Below are 17238 nucleotides of genomic sequence, written 5' to 3'. Positions count from 1 at the left end.
GTTTTGATGGTGTTCCTGTCTCCCAATCAAGGGGCAATGCATGGGATAAGGGTGTTTCTCTAATTCATATCCCCTTCTGTACTATTCAAATCCCCCTTCTTTAATTATTGTAATAATGGCCTTAAGTCCCTGCTCTTCAAAATCTGCCCCACACATCCAGTACTAAAAAGCATGGCCATGCATCACCCCCTTGCCAGGCATTGCAGGAAGGAACTGGAAATAGCTCTATTGCTATTTGAAACGTTCCTTCATCCTGCCTCAGGGATGTGGCTTTTCATTACAATGTGCCCTAGCAACTCTGCTCAAGGATCACAGCGCTTACCTCCTCTATGTCCCTTCCCCAAATGTCACCAGGTGTGAAAGCCTTCTCTCTGCAGCTCCAGCCACCCAGAACAGACTCTCTCGTTTTCTCTGTCTCATTGATAGTTTTCATATTATTTCAGAACCCAGGGGAAAACTTTTTGCCTTTATACTATTACTATTGTGGTGGTGATAGTGCCTAGAGGTGAAGCAGGCCAGGGCCCCATTGTGCTGGTGCTGTGTAAACGCAGAATCATAGATTTTTAGGCCAGAAGGAACCATTCTGATCATCTAGTCTGACTTGTATAACACAGGCCAGAGAATTTCACCCAATAATGCCTGCATCAAAGCCGCATATCTTATAGAGAGACAGATAGTCATGATTTTAAAGCATCAGATGATGGGGATCTATTATGTTACTAGGTAACATATAGTAAATGACAGTCTCTGCCCCAAACAGCTTACACTCTAAAAGACAAGACATAAGAAATGGATGACAAAATCAGCTGGGTAAGGATACAGGATGGGGGAGATAAGTTAAAAATATTAGGACATGGGTACTTTTTAATCTCTCTCTCTCTTCCTCTTCCATTGTTATTGAATTCTGTACACTATTCTGAGTGCTATAATTTGGACAAAGGCTGTTACTTGTGATGGCCCCAATTCCATGAAGGGAACGCAGTCTCCAGCACTCACAGTCTTTTTCCTGATTCTGACACTGGGACTGCCCTGACTGATGGTGCTTTTTCTGATGCAGACTCTCTTCCCTTGAGGAATGGACTGAGATTCACCAACATATTGCTTCTGAATGGCCCTCACAGTTAATGAGTACGTGATACTAATGAATGATTGAGGCTCACTCCAGCCTTTCCAAGATAGGAGCGAGCTGATGAGAGATGTCCTTAAAAGAAATCCTTTCTCTTTGTGAACTGAGGTAACATGCTGGCTCTCAGAATACCAGTTTGGATAGGAATTCTGAGTCCCCTCCTGCATCCAGGTAGGTCCAAAGAGCTGTTCAATATCTCGTGACACTAGCACATAGGGTCCCTGGGCATGTCTCCCCTGGGCATGGCACCAAGGTGTATTATGTAAAGTGTTGACTTTGTGCCATCTACTTAATCAGATGTAGGAGAACAAGTTGCTGCCCTTCCTCTTTGGCATCAGGCCCTGCCTCGCTAGACATCCATATAAGTTGGACCCCTTACCTCAGAGCATCCAACCCAGGAGATCAGCATGAGAGAGAGGCTACCCTGATCCTGATGAAGATAATGAGCCTCCTGTGGACCAAGAGCTTTCTCTTCCTCATGTCCATCCCATGCCTCTGCTCCAGCCAGCCCTCACCTCCTCCGTTACGTTTCTCTGCTTTCCTGGACCACTCAAACCTGGTCTTCATGAGCTGGGACCATGATGCAGAGGAAATTATGACCTTTGAGCTCCGGGTCAACACTATTGGCTGGGTGGCATTTGGATTCAGCCGTCATGGAGAGTTGTCTGGGTCTGACATTGTGATCGGGGGCGTTTTCCCCAATGGCAGCATCTATTTCTCTGTAAGTTGAAAACATTTCCTCTCTTTCCACCTTTGCAGAGAGTCATGCTTTACACATACTGCATTCAAGGCAGGATTCTATGAGGGCTGAATTCACAAGCAGGAAGATTTAGATAAGTTTGGGTTGTTCCATCTACTATCAGATCAGTGGATGCTTCCAGAAGCAGTATAGTCCTGCTAACACATGGTTGATGCACCAACACACATGCAGTCAACACGCAGCTAGGTTCACACCTATATCCCTCACCATTATACATGTTCATACAGACACACCTGCTACCTGCCTTCACCTAGATACATACCTGAAAACACTGCATGCTTCTTGTTACTAACATGCCCGTGCTCTAATGAAAGTCCCAGATCCACCAGTTCAATGACTCCTATGACCAGAGATAGGGGAAATCATGTATGGTTTATTTCATTGATTCTCAGCCAGGGGTATGTGTACCCATGGCAGTACACAGGGGTCTTCCATGGGGTGCATCAACTCATCTAGATATTTGCTTAGTTTTACAACAGGCTACATAAAAAGCACTAGCGAAGTCAGCACAAACTAAAATTTCATACAGACAATGACTTGTTTATATTGATCTAATACTATACATTGAAATGTAAGTACAATATTTATATTCCAATTGATTTATTTTACAATTATATGGTAAAAATGAGAACATAAGCAATTTTTCAGTAATAATGTGCTGTGATACTTTTGTATTTTTTTGGTCTGATTTTGTAAGCAAGTAGTTTTTAAGTGAGGTGAAACTTGCGGGTATGCCAGATAAATCAGACTCCTACAAGGGATTCAGTAGTCTGGAAAGGTTGAGAACCTCTGGTTTATTTTATGTGATTCTGATGATATTTGTTTTGTCAGTTTAACTTCCCGTGGTTTCATTTGCCTTGAGTTTTGCTATGTCTTTTATTCCATCCAGACTAGAGAAGCACTAAATCCCTACCACTCTGACTTCTCCCAATCCTTGAAAGGCCAGATAAAATGTAACCTGTATCCACACCATTCCTCATTCTGAATTTGCAGAACCAAACCCCAACTGATTAGGTTTTGCAAAATCAAAGCCACCCCAGTTTGCCCATTACAGAACACAGTTCAAACACAGTACAGTATGGTGAACATGAGAGTTTAACCAAACCAATGAGTTCTGTGAAGACTTGGATGTTACTTGCAAAAAATTACCATGTATTTAGTTATCACCAAGCCCCTTAGAAAACCAAATTGCTTAATCTCAGAATAGTTCTATTTATCCAGAGGCTTTTTTTTCTCCCTGAACATTGATGAAACTTTGAAGGGTCAAAATATATCTATTCTACTCAGCTGGTGTCATTTCCATGTTTGAACCTGAAACTAAATGAGTTTTACATGTTTTCATTGGTTGGTTGTGAAGCTCTGGTCACAATGACCAGAATTTTCAAAATGATTCAGGGATGATTTAATTTTTTAAGGTGTTTCGTGATGTCCTCCTAACAATGAGGCATCCCAAATCATTAACTGATGTAACTTCAAGACTCTGGCTAGCATGGAACCTCTGATGGCTGGGCAACCACAGGTGAGGGGCAAAGAGGTTCCAATAGCCTAGGCAGATCCAGAAAGGTTTATAAGAATATAAGCAAGCACGCACACACACACATGAATACACACATCTACACCCCATTTTAGCACATATTAGCTGAACCAGTGGTACAAATAGTAGGTAAGTTCAAGGGGTGAGGAATGTAGTTTAGTGTAGATGTAGTATGTGTGTATGTTTACATTGCTCTCTCTCCCTCTCTGTCTTAATCATTCTTCTCTGTCTTTCTCAAGAGTGAGACATATTTTTCCAAATAAGTCTCAAGGTTAAGAAATGTCTATTGTGAATGATTTTACTTTTAGTTTTTAATACTTATTTTGTTTATTGGCTTTTGTGTAACTCATTTTGGGACTATTCATCTTTGCATTTTTAGCTTAGTAAATAAAGTAACACAAAGGGGAATTTCAAAGAATAGAAAACAAAGGAGGCATTTTCAAACTCCCCTCTGTAATGTGATTCCCAGCTTGGTAAAGGAGTGGTTCAGAGGGATCTGAGAAGCTACAGTTAGAGGCAATGGAGGTGAAATTGAGCAGAAAAAAAGAATGTCAGCTGGGTATCAGGAAATTCAGTGAAAGTGATGCTAGGTTTAGGATAGTCATCGCAAGGGGCAGAGATGTGTTACCAATATATTCACAAGGGGCTCCTATAAAAATGTTCCCTCTTATCCCATGATAAACTCCTGTCCTGGGGACATGTGCTCACATTTAAATGCTTTCACAGTCATGATTAATAAAGGGGACTCCACTTGGCAAAGAAACTTATATTAAATGCACTTAATTGAAAAAAATGTACTTTGTATCAGAAAAATATTCTGAGCACATAGTTAAGTAAGGTGTTCTGCTTATTAATTTAAAATGGGATGGGTTGATGGGAGTGAGGTGGTGATATTATAGGGGGATATAGGGGCCTCCTGTCATAGGAAATTTTGTTTTTTGTCCATTTCAAAGGTGTGGGCGGGAATTCCTCAAACTCTTTCATAGTGTATGGACTATATTTCAGTCACAGAGCATATCTTGACGGCACCACCTTTCTCAGTTGCGATTGAGGGCCACCTCCCTTCCCATTCATAATCACATAACTCTTCAACTGCTTACACAGGTAAGTAGCATTAGGAAGGTAGCTGATGCATGTGTAGAGTTCATTTAATGCAATTTTGAAGCTGGAAATAAGGAGAAAAACACCAACTGTTTGTGCACCACCGACAAGTGCTGTGCAGACCACTACTGATCCATGGACAATAGTCTGAAACTAGACAAAACCCAGGAGCATACATTGTGGGGGTGGATGTCTTGTCTATTATTGCAGTGTCATTCTGTACTGTCCTCAAGAAGCATTCTGTGTGGAACCCTTAGTGATTAGAAATTAGGGGTGAATTTGCTTGGATGTGATAACATGCTGTGAATCTTGTTTTGGAGTTGTTTCATTTATACAGTTGTCTCCATCTTCCTTGGGTCAGCTGAACTTTTTTCTCACTACATATTTGTCCTACATGACTAATCTCATTCAGCCCAGCCTGGTTCCTGTTTACTTTAAATTCCATTTCTGTGGCAGGCTGCAGAACATTATACAATTCCTTGGTTTTGCTCCAAATCATCAGATCCTCAGTGATTCTGCCCTATTCACCTCTGGTCTCAAAATGTAGGATTTCATGCTTTGTTGCATCCCTCTGATCCTGAGGCAATCCTTGAGGGAAATCACTTAAACATCTATTTCCCAAAAGGAGAGTTGAAGGTATACAATTTTGCATTTTCTGTATTGAGTCAACTTGCCAAAACCCTTGACTTGCAGCAGTACAGAAAATGCTATTGTATTTTGAAGTATAGGCATGACAGGCCACATTTTTAAAGGTATTTAGTCACCTAGAGATTCACATGAGTACCTATTAGGATTTTTGAAAGCACTAGGAGCCTAATTCTCATTGAAATCAATGTGAGTTGGGCACCTAGGCACTTTTGAAAATCCCACTATGCTCTTATCTGTATCTTTAAGCAACTAAATATCTTTAAAAATCTGACCTGACATCTTCTCCTGTTCTCATAGGGTAGCACTCACCTTTGATGACCTCATTCAATCCCTTTGTATGTGTGTATATATTCTAAACGTGTTTGGTTTTCATATAGTGACTACTGATAAAGCAGTCTGCTAGGCAGAATATTCAGAAGGGTTCATCACTCATACCCAGGGCCCATTTTTAAAAGGCTGGGTGCTGATCTCTTTTGAAAATCTGCCCATAAGTGTTACAATGGGAGGTGCTGGGTGTATAGCACTTTTAATCATCTGCTCCATTGACTTTATCACTTGCTGCATTTTTGTCAAAGATTCAGTTTAGTTTACTTCTGAAATTGATCATTTGACACACACGAGTAAGAGACTGATCTTTAGTTCTTCAGCTGACATGGGTCAGGATTAGGAGTGGTCAGAAAAAGTGTGTGTAAGAGAGAAACTCTATAGCTCAGGGCCACCTGGGGGGGGGAAGTGGGGCAATTTGCCCCAGGCCCTGGGCTTCGCAGGGCCCCCCACGAGAATGGCTGAGACTCCCTCCCCGGCCCCAACCTGACCTGACCCCATCTCCACCCCGCTCCTGGAGCCTCAGCGTATCCAGGAGAGTCCCTGGAAAGCTGCAGCTTGGCTCTGGTGGGTCCTGAGCCCCTCCCCGCTCAGAGCCTTGTGGTAAGGGGACAGGGCTGCAAGATCCAGGCTGAGCTCACAGTCCTGCCCCCTTACCCCGCCGGAGTCATGCTGCAGCTGTCCAGGGATGCTCCTGGATGCACTGAGGCTCCAGGTGAAGAGGAAGCCAGGGGTAAGGGACCAGGGGGATTGGATAAGGGGCAGCGCATCCCTGGGACAGTCAGGGCACAGGGAGGGGGCAGAGGTTGCGGGGGGCGGTCAAGGGACAGGGAATGGAGGGGTTGGATTGTGGGTGTTCCGGGGGTCTGTCAGGACTCAGTGGGGGTTGGCTAGGGGTCGGAGCAGTCAGAGGACAGGGAGAAGGGGTGGGGTCCTGGGGTGGTGTTTGGGGGTGGGGGTCTCTGGGGGACAGTGAGGAGACAAGGAACAGGATGGGTCAGGGATTCTGGGGGGGGAGCGGGCAGTCGGTGGCAGAAAGTGGGTGGGGGTCAGGTAGAGGGCAGGGCCAGGCTGTTTGGGAGGCACAGCCTTCCCTACCCTAAAGCTCATTCGGCAGTTTGAGGCTTGCAGAAGAGCCAAGCTGTTGGCTTTTCCATTAGGGCTACCATCCCTTTCACTTCTCAAATGCCAAAATATAGTCTATATATAATTTCAGTGCCATAGGCAAATTCACGTCAGGGGAGGGTAGCTTCATTAAAAATTAGCCACTGAGGGAGGGATCACATGAGAAGAGCAATATCCTTCCCAACCCTACCAAGGGAGACCCCCCTCCTCTGCATTCCCTGAGGCTTCGGAAGGGTTAATTCAATGGTTCTCAAACTTTTATACTGGTGACCCCTTTCACACAGCAAACCTCTGAGTGCAAACTCCCCTCCCATAAATTAAAAACACTTTTTTATATATTTAACACTATTATAAATGCAAAGCGGGGTTTGAAGTGGAGGCTGACACTCACGACCTCCGGTAATAAACTCATGACCCCCTAAGGGGTCCTGATCCCCAGTTTGAGAACCCCTAGGTTAATTTAATTTTAGCATCCTGTGTCTGTTCACATGCATGTGCTATTTTGAGCATTTCAGTTTTCACAACACAGACTCATCCCAGATTCTGGAACAAACTCAAATGCTTAGTTCATGGAGTATGTATATAAGCTATACTAAAGACAAACCCACAGTAACCATCTCCAGTTTGTGAGGGACCCCATGGAGCCAGTCTCTAGGAAACAGATAAATGCATAGAGGTTAAGTCCATTAGCCAGGATGGGTAAGGAATGGTGTCCCTAGCCTCTGTTTGTCAGAGGGTGGAGATGAGTGGCAGGAGAGAGATCACTTGATCTTTACCTGTTAGGTTTGCTCCCTCTGGGACACTTGGCGTTGGCCATTGTCGACAGACAGGATATTAGGCTGAATGGACCTTTGATTTGACCCAGTATGTCTGTTCTTATGTTCTAACCTAAATGAACCCAAAGTTATGGAGACAGATATGACTCAAGGAAGCCCGCAGAGTATCAGAAACTTGGAAAAATCTCTGACTGGCTGGGCTCAGGTGTTTGGTCACAAGCTGAGGTGGTTCAAAAGTTTTCAATATTTTTTTAGTAGAATTTTTTTATTGTTTCTTTAAACAATCAAACACAGCAAGCAGCAAATATTTGGCCACACGCTTCTGAAACCCCAAACCATCTTCAGGTTTTGGCAGATTAATTTCAGCTTTTCAATTAAAAAAAACACAACAAATTTTGAAGGAAAGCAGACATTGTCATTGATTTTTTTCTGCTGTTTAAAACCCTGTAGTTTTTGATCCAGAAAAAGTATTGAAGAAAAATATTTGTCCAACCATTTTAATGAGCTTTAGTGCCTTTTAACACTAGCTGATGCTAAGAACCAGCGATACCTTGTAAAGAAGTTTTCTCAAAACTGAGTTTGTGCCAAGATGCAGAAGGTTTATTTTTCCCAGGGCTGGCCGTGGGCCGGGGGAGGGGGAGCAAGTGGGGCAATTTACGCTGGGCTCTGCAATAGTATTGTATAGTATTGCAATTTTTTTATGGAGGGGGGCCCCGAATTTGCTTTGCCCAGGCCCCCTGAATCATCTGGACGGCCCTGCTATATCTTGGTGGTTAGAAAAATTCTGCGCTCCCTCTCCTCCCAGTATCCTGGATCTGAGAAACCTTCCTGATTAAATTTGTATTGAAACCTACATGTTTCCATGAAGCATGCTGGTTTTGACTAAATGACACTTTTCAGTGAAAAAAAGTTTTATCTACATTTTTCTGACCGCCTATAGTCTGGATTACCAAAACTCATTCTGACACTATATAGGTGTCAGTACACAGGGACTCCAGGGGCTACTGTCACATTGAAGAGTGGGAGGGAATGGACAAAATATGACTATTGTGTTTCTCTGATTTGTAGGAAACTCACAATGAAGGCAGAAGGGCCTTTCAATGTCATAGTTACTTTAAGAATTATTCAATTCACATCAGCGCTATTTAGAGAGATGCTGTCTCAAGATGTGAAGAGAAGTTACTTCTCTTCTCTCTGTGTTGTTTCCTCATTTGATTTGATGTCTCTCTCTATGTCCAATCCAGGACTGGCATGCTGTGGATGAAGAAAATCTCGAGGAGGACAAGAGCCAGGACTACCAGCTGCTGTCACTAACAGAGGATGAGACCTTCACCACCATGAGGTTCAAACGCTACTTCCAGACATGTGACCCAAATGACCTGGATATCACGGTAATGGAGGAGACAATCCTTCTGCACAAGGACCCACATATAAGTGATATAAACATGCCTCCCCCCTTGTACTCTAATGTATACCGGGGATCTTAAACAGGGAACTTCTCTTATAACAGTAGAGGACCAGGAAGTATACAGTCTAAAAATAGGAGTGTATAGCAACTGTTTATGATGATGTAGAATGTGTTGATAGGATTAGTGGTTCCCTCTTAGTATTGACCTCTGTGTGAACTGTATTCAGGACTGAGGAGATGAGAGCCTCAAAACATTCTGAGGCTTGAATACAACCTCTGGCTTCTGGCAAACGCAACTAAACTTAGGCAGAGCTTTTAAAGTTTCTTTCTGCACTCTTGACCCTTCACCTCAACCTTTCCTACTTCTCTTTTTCTGTCTGCCTCTTTCTATCTATCCCTCTTTCACAGGTCATGGATCTGCCTCTTTAATAAAGAAGATAAATTTTACGAGTCAATGAACATCGCACATATAGAACCATCACTTGAGAGCAGTGTACGATATGAGCTGTTAAAGTCATAAGATGGGGCTTTCAGTTGTGCTTATCATTTGTATAACTCAGTTCCCATTAAATCCATTGTTTCAATGGGAACAGCATAGGCAAAATGCAAGGTGCTTTGGAAAGTCTCATCCCGGCTCTTTTTAACTGTAATGCTGTGCAAGGGTTTCAGATTGATAGCAAAATTACAATTAAAAAGTCTAAAAATGACAATATGAGTTAGTGATATTATTATTCTTAATTAGTATTATTATTGCCGTACCTAGAAGCCCTATTTTCTAAAGATCTGCTTTGTCACTGGTACGTTAATGGACAGATTACCAGAACTCTAATTACACAAATGTGTATGTTTGTGGATCTAAATTGGGAACATATTTCTCACCATTCTACATGTAACTGCATGTACAAATGACCACTTAGATACATGGCTGGTCATCAGTGCTCAGTTACCAAGATTACATTTGAAGTTGCACTAAGTGCACTCACAGAACAGGCACACAAATAGACATTTTCCCACATGCACTAACATGTGCAGCAATTCTGAAAATTTGGCCTTCAGTGTCAGACTTTAGCTCTCATGGATCTTGTGATGCTCCCCAGGAGTACCCAGAGCTGTGAGGTATCTCACCACTACCTGCTCTTAGAGTGAGGCAGCCTTGTCTGCGTCTACTGTAGCTCAGTTCTGTGAAACCAACAGCCTCTGACCCTACAAGCGCTGCCTTCCAGGTCTCCATGGGCATCACTGTCTCTATGCAGACTAGTGTTGGCTCTGCTGCCCAGAGACAAAACAACCTCCTGTGGTTTAGTCTCAGGTATCTTCCCATCCCCCTGCTTATGCCACATGCAGATTGGCTTATAATGCTTAATCTACATTTGACAAAGAGACAAACATCTTATCTCCCCCTGGAAGAAACCTGTTTGTCAGTTCTGCCAAGTTACACACCTTAAAACATAATTCTAAGATGTGTACATAACTTTTAAAATATCATCAGTGCATACATTTCACAATGATATTAATGCCTAACTTGATATCAGCTTTCATTACCATCAAAACACTATTTATAGATAAATGAAAAGCAGTATGTTTGGTGTAGTGCGTTTGTCAGGCCTGTTAAGAATTGCTGTTATAGAAGAGTGAACCCTTTCTCAGTTGACATTGATGGTCACAGATCTCAGTACCTGAAAATCAGACAAGGTGTCTCAATTTGTGGCACACACAAAAATGTAAGTACCCAACACTGGTGACCACGTCTGAAAATTCGGGCCTCATCCAAATCCTCACACCTTTCCTCTTGATCTCCAACCTATTTTCTTTCACTCACCAGGTCCTTAAACATTGTATGTGTGTATGTGAATATTGTGGTGCAAAGTGTAATATGATTGTGGAATGTGTTTAGATGTTTTTGAAGGGTTTTCCTATCAGCTTTGCCTTACCGAAAACGATCATGAGCCTGTGTACAGAAGTGTTTTGTGTTGCTGCACTGTGCACTTTTGCTGTGTTTTCTTGTGTAGGAGTGAACTGTGTGTGGGAGGCATGTAGTGTGTGTGCATATCAGTGATATGAGGGGTGTGTGTTTTAGTGTGTAATGTGTTTAGTGCATTTTAATGTGTGTCTCATTGTAGGGATGTAATAGGTGTGGGGTATTTTGATGTGTGGAACGTGCTTAGTATGTTTCAGCATGTGTACTGTGAGTGTGTATGCGTATGTCTGTGAATGAGAGTGTATATGTAGGCATATGGAAGCTGTGATGGCATGAGGAGGATTTTGCAGTAAATTTCTCTCCTTACAGGGTGACACCGCACGCCTGATTTCTGCTTTTGGCACTGATGACGCAGTCCAGTTCTCCAAAGGCCAAAGATTCCTTAAATCTCTTTTTCTAATGCGGGTCATAAGCCCAACTGAATTGAATGACCCCAAAATATTCTTCACCTATGATCTGAAGCTAAATAACGTGAGTACCTGACCATGGCACTGCCTATTCTCTGGATATAAAAATCCCTACTCCCTGTCATTATTTGTTGGTGGACAATATGGATGGATGGATGGACCCGGCTATCTTGATGAATGTGTGAATGGGCAGAGAGATTCAGCAGTAAAGTGGAAGAGGATGGGTTTGTTTTGAGGAAGGGCTAGGCTGCGTTCTATATTAGGAAAATATTTTGGGGATATTACCTCTTCCTTTTCAGGCCAATTATATAGGCTGGGACCAGTTTAAATTTCTGTTGTTACCAAAAGAAAATTACACACAAACAAAAGTGATTATTCAGCTCTCAGGAATGTTCCCTTGACTTGACTTCTATTTGAAAAATAATACACATTGTTGTGCTGTTGTGCTGTTTGGCTGTTCTATCATGTATAAACATTACACACAAAAACTATGTTAAAGGAACATTATTAAAGTTGCAAGGACAAACATTGAAAAGTTAGGAAATGCCAGAATTAAGGTTCTGTAGTACCTTAGTTCGTCCCCTTGTGTGCATTATGACACAATCTTTAATTCCATGATCACATACAATTAATTTTTCACAGGACTCTGCTGCATTCAGTGCACTGGACAGAGGGTGCTCATTGAATGAGCAGCTATTCAATATTTTGTTTTCTCATCACTCAATGAGTGGCCTCAGGCTATATTTACTGCACACTTTTAAAAGCCGGCTCTGAATATAAAATTATTGATTTCCTTGTGGGCTTTCCTATGGTTCTCATCACTATAGTACTGGAGTGCTTCACAAACATGAACTAATTTATCTTTTCAGCACCCCTATAAGGTTAAGGGGTAATATTATCTCCTTTTCACAGATGAGGAACTGAGAGACAGAGAGATTAAGGTTAACAGTATTCACTAAATTTGGGTGTGCAATTTTAGATGATTAGGATCTGATTTTTTTCCTACTATGTAGCATTATATAGCACTTTATATGTTCAAGCACAGCTCCCATTGACTTCAGTTGCAGCTGTGAGCACTAAGCACTTCTTCAAATCAGACCCCAGGGTCTCAAACTGGGTACCTATAAAATGAGAAACAGTTAGAGGCCATCTGTGAAAAGTTTGGTTTAAGTGACCTGCCCAGCATCACATTGGAACTCTACGGCAGAGGTAGGAATAGAAGCCAATTCTTGAGTCCAGGGCATCCAGTTCTTCACCTCCCTTAACCATGAGGCCATCCTTTCTCTTTCTGTCTCTTTTACCACACACCTTCTAGCTTCTGCAACAAATAAGGCAGCGATCCTAAACACAACAGCCACCTTTAATACACAACCCTGATTAATCCCCAGGGCAGGTCTATCTTGTGTACTGAATGAGGCAGGGGTCCTGTGGAATAAAGTAGCATGTGACTGTGGAAGTAAAGACTGCATCATAAAGCCTATTCACAAGTGAGCTGAATTAAGGTTTCACAGGTATCCTTAATTCTGGCACTTCCTAACATATGGTTGTTTGACTTTACAATGTTGACTTTAATCTTCTTTGCAGATGTGTGTGTGTGTGTGATTGCCTATGTTCTTAATAAAGCAAACTGAAAAAATAGAAACTCCAACATGTGGCAACCTGACCTGACCTGACCTCTTCCACAGGAGTTAACAAAGTAACTGACAACAGCAGTAGATTGTCGTCCTCTGAGCACAAGATGGGGATGGGATACTTTGCCAGTGGGTTTCACAGATATTTAATGATAGTAGAGGAATAGTGAGACTCAGGAATACTGGTTCCACTTAAGGCTCTGTAGGGGAGTATGCTGCAGTGGGCACAGCATCTTCTGCCTGTATTTCAAAAGCTTGATATCTCCCCCATTCCAGTACTGTCTCTTTCCTACCCCTAGCTCCTTGGCTGAGTCCCATTCTGTGTGCCTACTCAGTCTCTACTCCTCAGACTTCTCATTCCAGTCCCAATCTCCTTCCGAGAAAGTCCAAGTCTCCCCAGCACAGGCTAATTTTCTGAGTCCCAGTCTCCAGCTCTCAGTCTCTCTCCCTTCCACATCCAATCCCAGGCTTCTTGCCCATTCAGGCCCAATTCACCTCTCACAGCTGCTCATCTGATCTGTCTCTGCCAATCCCAATGCACCCCAGCTCATTGTCAGACCTTTCTGTCTTCCTCCATTCCATCTATGTTACTGGTTCCTAGTGCCATTGTCCTTTTCTGGCCAGCCCCAGTCTCTCCAGCTCTTTGTCAAATCTCAGTGTCTCTACCAGCCAGCTGGTTCCTAGACAACTCCCTTCCCCCTATTTCTTTCATCATCTCCCAGTCCCCCTATACAGGCTCCCAGTTCCAGCCTTCCCACTCAACCAGTCCCAGATTCCCTTTGCCCACCTCCCCACTGGCTTCCAGTCCCGTTTCCTTGAGCACCCAGTCCCACCAGCATTTCCCCCTTTTTCTGAGTCTCCTTGCCCAGACAGCAAAGTTCCTGCCCTTCAGCTCCCAATCCCAGTCTCAGTACACAGCCATCTCAGTTGCCTATCTCCAACACCCAATCACAATTTTTCTCCCTCTCCAGTCTCAGTCTCACCAGGTTCCTTGTCCCAATCTTTTTCCTTCCTTCCTTCCCACCTACCATCCCCAGTCCAACTCTTGTCCCCACTGCATTTGAATCAGGTAGCCTCCTCCTTCATGCTGCCTGGGCTCCAGTAGAATGGTCACTGAGAACACAGGCTTCCAGTTCTCAGTTTCACTATGTGGCATCACTCCTGCTGGGAACAGCTTTTACGGTGAAAGCCAGCTTTGCCCCTGTAGCCCTGGGCTGGTGGGAACATACTCTATGGGAACGGTCAGCACGAGGAGCTGTGAGGGGATGGAGCATGTTCAGTAAGGATGGACACTTGGAGATTTTAGCTTCCAAAATCAGTCTCTACTGAGCATGTGCAAAACTGCAATTTGTCAAAGGCTTACATAACTTGGCCACATTTGGGAAGATTTTCATGGTGGGGGACGGGGTGGCAAAAGGCCACATTCTTGACACAAGGGCTAACCTATGCCAAATTTCAAGTCTCTTCTCCAAAGCATGTAGGATCTAGGGCTTCTCAAAGAAAAGGTCTAAGAAACCTTTTTTTTTTTCAAAATATGAGCAAAACAATGTATTTTCCCAAGCTTCTTTCTCAGAAATGTTGGAACTCTTTTGGGTGATTTTTTAAAAAATATATATTCAGCCTGAGTCAGACATCCAGCATGGGAAATTTCAGCCCAAACAGTTAAAGTTTCACGAAGTTATCAGCAACAGAAAATGAGCCTTACAATGGGAAATGTCAGGCAACTTGAATAGATAGGATTACCTGCCCTGCCTGTAACAACTATAATGTCTCATGCAAGCACACAGTCAAAATATAACAAGTGTATTTACTGCTCCCAGTTTACTGTTGCCTGTTATTGGAAACTGCATGTTCCTCATGGAGAAGAGCTGTGCTGGGAACTCAAGAATAGCCCCTATATCACAGCTCTGCTAAAGCTCTGGAAAACACAGCACACACTGTGTGTTCCCTCCTGTACTAACAAAAGCAATGTCTCACATTCATTACTAAACTGCCATTACTGGTGACACAGAAGCACTATGCAAGGAACAAGGGATCATGGGAGCACTGGTGAAGGACGGAACACATTTAGCATCCACACAAAGAGCTAGGATCACATTAAAATAGACATCACCACAAACATAGCATCCCCTGTCTTAAACCCACAAATTCGACAAGTAGAAGCTGATCACGCTGACCTACTTCAAGTAAACACCCACATATTTTTGAACATAGAGATCTAGAGGAAAAGGACATCAGGCAGGGATGCCAAAGGTGCTGAATACTGAGGATATAGTGCAGGCTCTTACCTGGCCCTTACCAGTGATGGAGGAGCAGGGGGATTCAGAGTAGTTCCTCTGCTGATTAATCATCCTGGCATGGTTTACAAAGTGACAGATAGTGACTCTGATCAGGCTAGCTCAGTGCACATCAGGCAGAAGGTAAGGGAGGAGTGTGAGGGTCTGTCTGTGAGGTGCTCTAGAGCAGGTGGAAGAAGTAGCCAAAAAAGGACCAACTCACTGTGCTACACCACTGACATCATTTGGCAAAATAAGGAGGCTTGGCACCTGGTGGGGAAAAGTAGAGGCTACCACTATTGGAGCAAAGTGTGGGGAAAGAAAGGGAGCGGTCACCTCTTTAATGCTCCACCTAGATAGCATCTGCCAATGCAAGCAGCAATATCACACGATACAGCACCCGCTGCTAACCAGCTGGCACCAGGGTACAATGTAATAGTGTTTTCCTCGAAACTCTAATGGTGACACCTGCACAAATACTCATCTCTGTAGGAGCAGGTTTAGTCTTCAATTGGGCACTGATCTTAGGTTTTTAAAACTTCAGAAATGTGGGGTAGCACCTTGGCTATGGGGAGGGGAGCCTATCCAACATTATGCACTGTGTTTGAGGAGCAGCAAATGTAGCCACTGGCCAGAAGGCTGAGCAGCAGTGCGGCAAGGAAACCCTCAGCTCCAGTGTCATCATGGCCAAGAAAGCCAAAGCACTGTGAGGTAGCAAAACAGAGTTGGGGGCAATCCAAAGATTCCCCAAGAGTTGGGGGCAGCCTGAGGTCTTCTCTGGAGTAAGGGGCAGTCCAGGGAATCCCCTGGAGTTGAAGCAGCCTGCTGCTCCATTTCATTTAGAGAAAATTAAATGGAAATACCTTGATTTTTTTCTAAATGAAAATTTTCAGAATTTCCTTTCCATGGAAATTTCAAAATGTCAAGTGTTTGTTCTGATTCATAATTAAAACTTTTTAAAATGTCATAATTTCCCCTGGAATGGATATGTCAAGTTTCAACTAGCTTTACTTACCTGCTTCCACGTGGAAGGGGAGGACTTCCTTCAGCTGATGAAGCTTGTAGCAGATCTCAATCTGTGCCATGTCTGTAGCATGCAGAAAGAGCCCTTGGGAGCTATGACAGGGGAGGGTGCACTGATCATGGACAGGTGGACCAGTGTAGAAACCACATATGACATGTCCACTGCTGCACACTGGGTGAGCATGACTGGCTTTGAGAAACAACACTGCTACTGATATACTAGAGAGAGTGGGATTGGTTATAGAGGACAGGATGATACGCATTCATCTCTGTTCTGGGTTTGTGACCTCAGGCAATTGGTAAAATATGACTGAGACAGAGCATGATGGAGAGTTCCCACACTTAGATCAAGTTTTGGTATGGAAAATGTCATTCCAAATTATATGTGGGGTGGTGGGGGAAGGGGGAAATGTGGAAGGAAAAGGATTTGTTGAAAATTCACTGGCAATTGTTTCATTCTTTCACTGGAAAAAATTGTTAATGTCTTCACTATTTCTTTGATACCAGCCCACTTATTGCTGCCAAAAAACAAATGTATTTCTTGCCAGTCTGCTAATGAAATGGGACAGAGCTACAGAATGTGGGGACATGGACCAGCTATCAATCTGATTCTCCATTTTCTTCGTCCATTTTGCCTCTTCATTCACACTTCCATCCTGCCTGGGCCACTGCTTGTGCCCTGGCAAGGTTAGTTTTCTTTGCTTTTTTTTTTTTTTTTTCAGTTCCCCATCCCAGTTGATGAAACCACATATGCCTGCACCTTTATCCCACTGCCCATCCTTAAGCAGAAGCACCACATCTACAAGGTAACCTGACAAGTCTGCCTGTCTGTCTTTTGGAGTATCCTGTTAGTCTATGTTAATTGAGAGTATCCTGTCTGCCTTTCAGTGTCCTTGAGTAGGAACATCTGGTCTCTACATCTATCTCCCTTGAAGCACCCTGTCTTTCTGTCTGTGTCCTTGGGAGTATCTTGTATAACTCTGAGAGTCTTTGTATGTAGTAGATCAAATCAATTCCTGGTATAAATCCTACCAACTTCAATGGGCTGACTCCACAGATGAACTTGATTCATTTATTGATCTGTGTTTCTTTGTTAGTGGACAGTGTTCAGGACTCCAGGA

General features: G+C 43.2%; 1 protein-coding gene across 1 annotated transcript in view; it reads left to right on the top strand.

Annotated features, from left to right (window-relative positions):
- Window positions 1-1559: 1559 nt before the first annotated feature.
- Window positions 1560-17238, top strand: part of LOC127043104 (putative DBH-like monooxygenase protein 2) — a 35248-nt gene continuing 19569 nt past the window's right edge. The window contains exons 1-4 of the mRNA XM_050936845.1: window positions 1560-1847; window positions 8639-8785; window positions 11090-11251; window positions 16840-16923. Of these exons, the coding sequence (XP_050792802.1) occupies window positions 1560-1847; window positions 8639-8785; window positions 11090-11251; window positions 16840-16923 (681 nt within the window). The remainder of the gene's footprint in view (window positions 1848-8638; window positions 8786-11089; window positions 11252-16839; window positions 16924-17238) is intronic.

This window comes from Gopherus flavomarginatus, chromosome 1 (assembly GCF_025201925.1).
Source record: "Gopherus flavomarginatus isolate rGopFla2 chromosome 1, rGopFla2.mat.asm, whole genome shotgun sequence".
NCBI classification, from domain to species: Eukaryota; Metazoa; Chordata; order Testudines; family Testudinidae; genus Gopherus; species Gopherus flavomarginatus.
The sequence above is the reverse complement of the archived record's forward strand: the minus strand, read 5'-3'. Positions and strand labels throughout refer to the sequence as shown.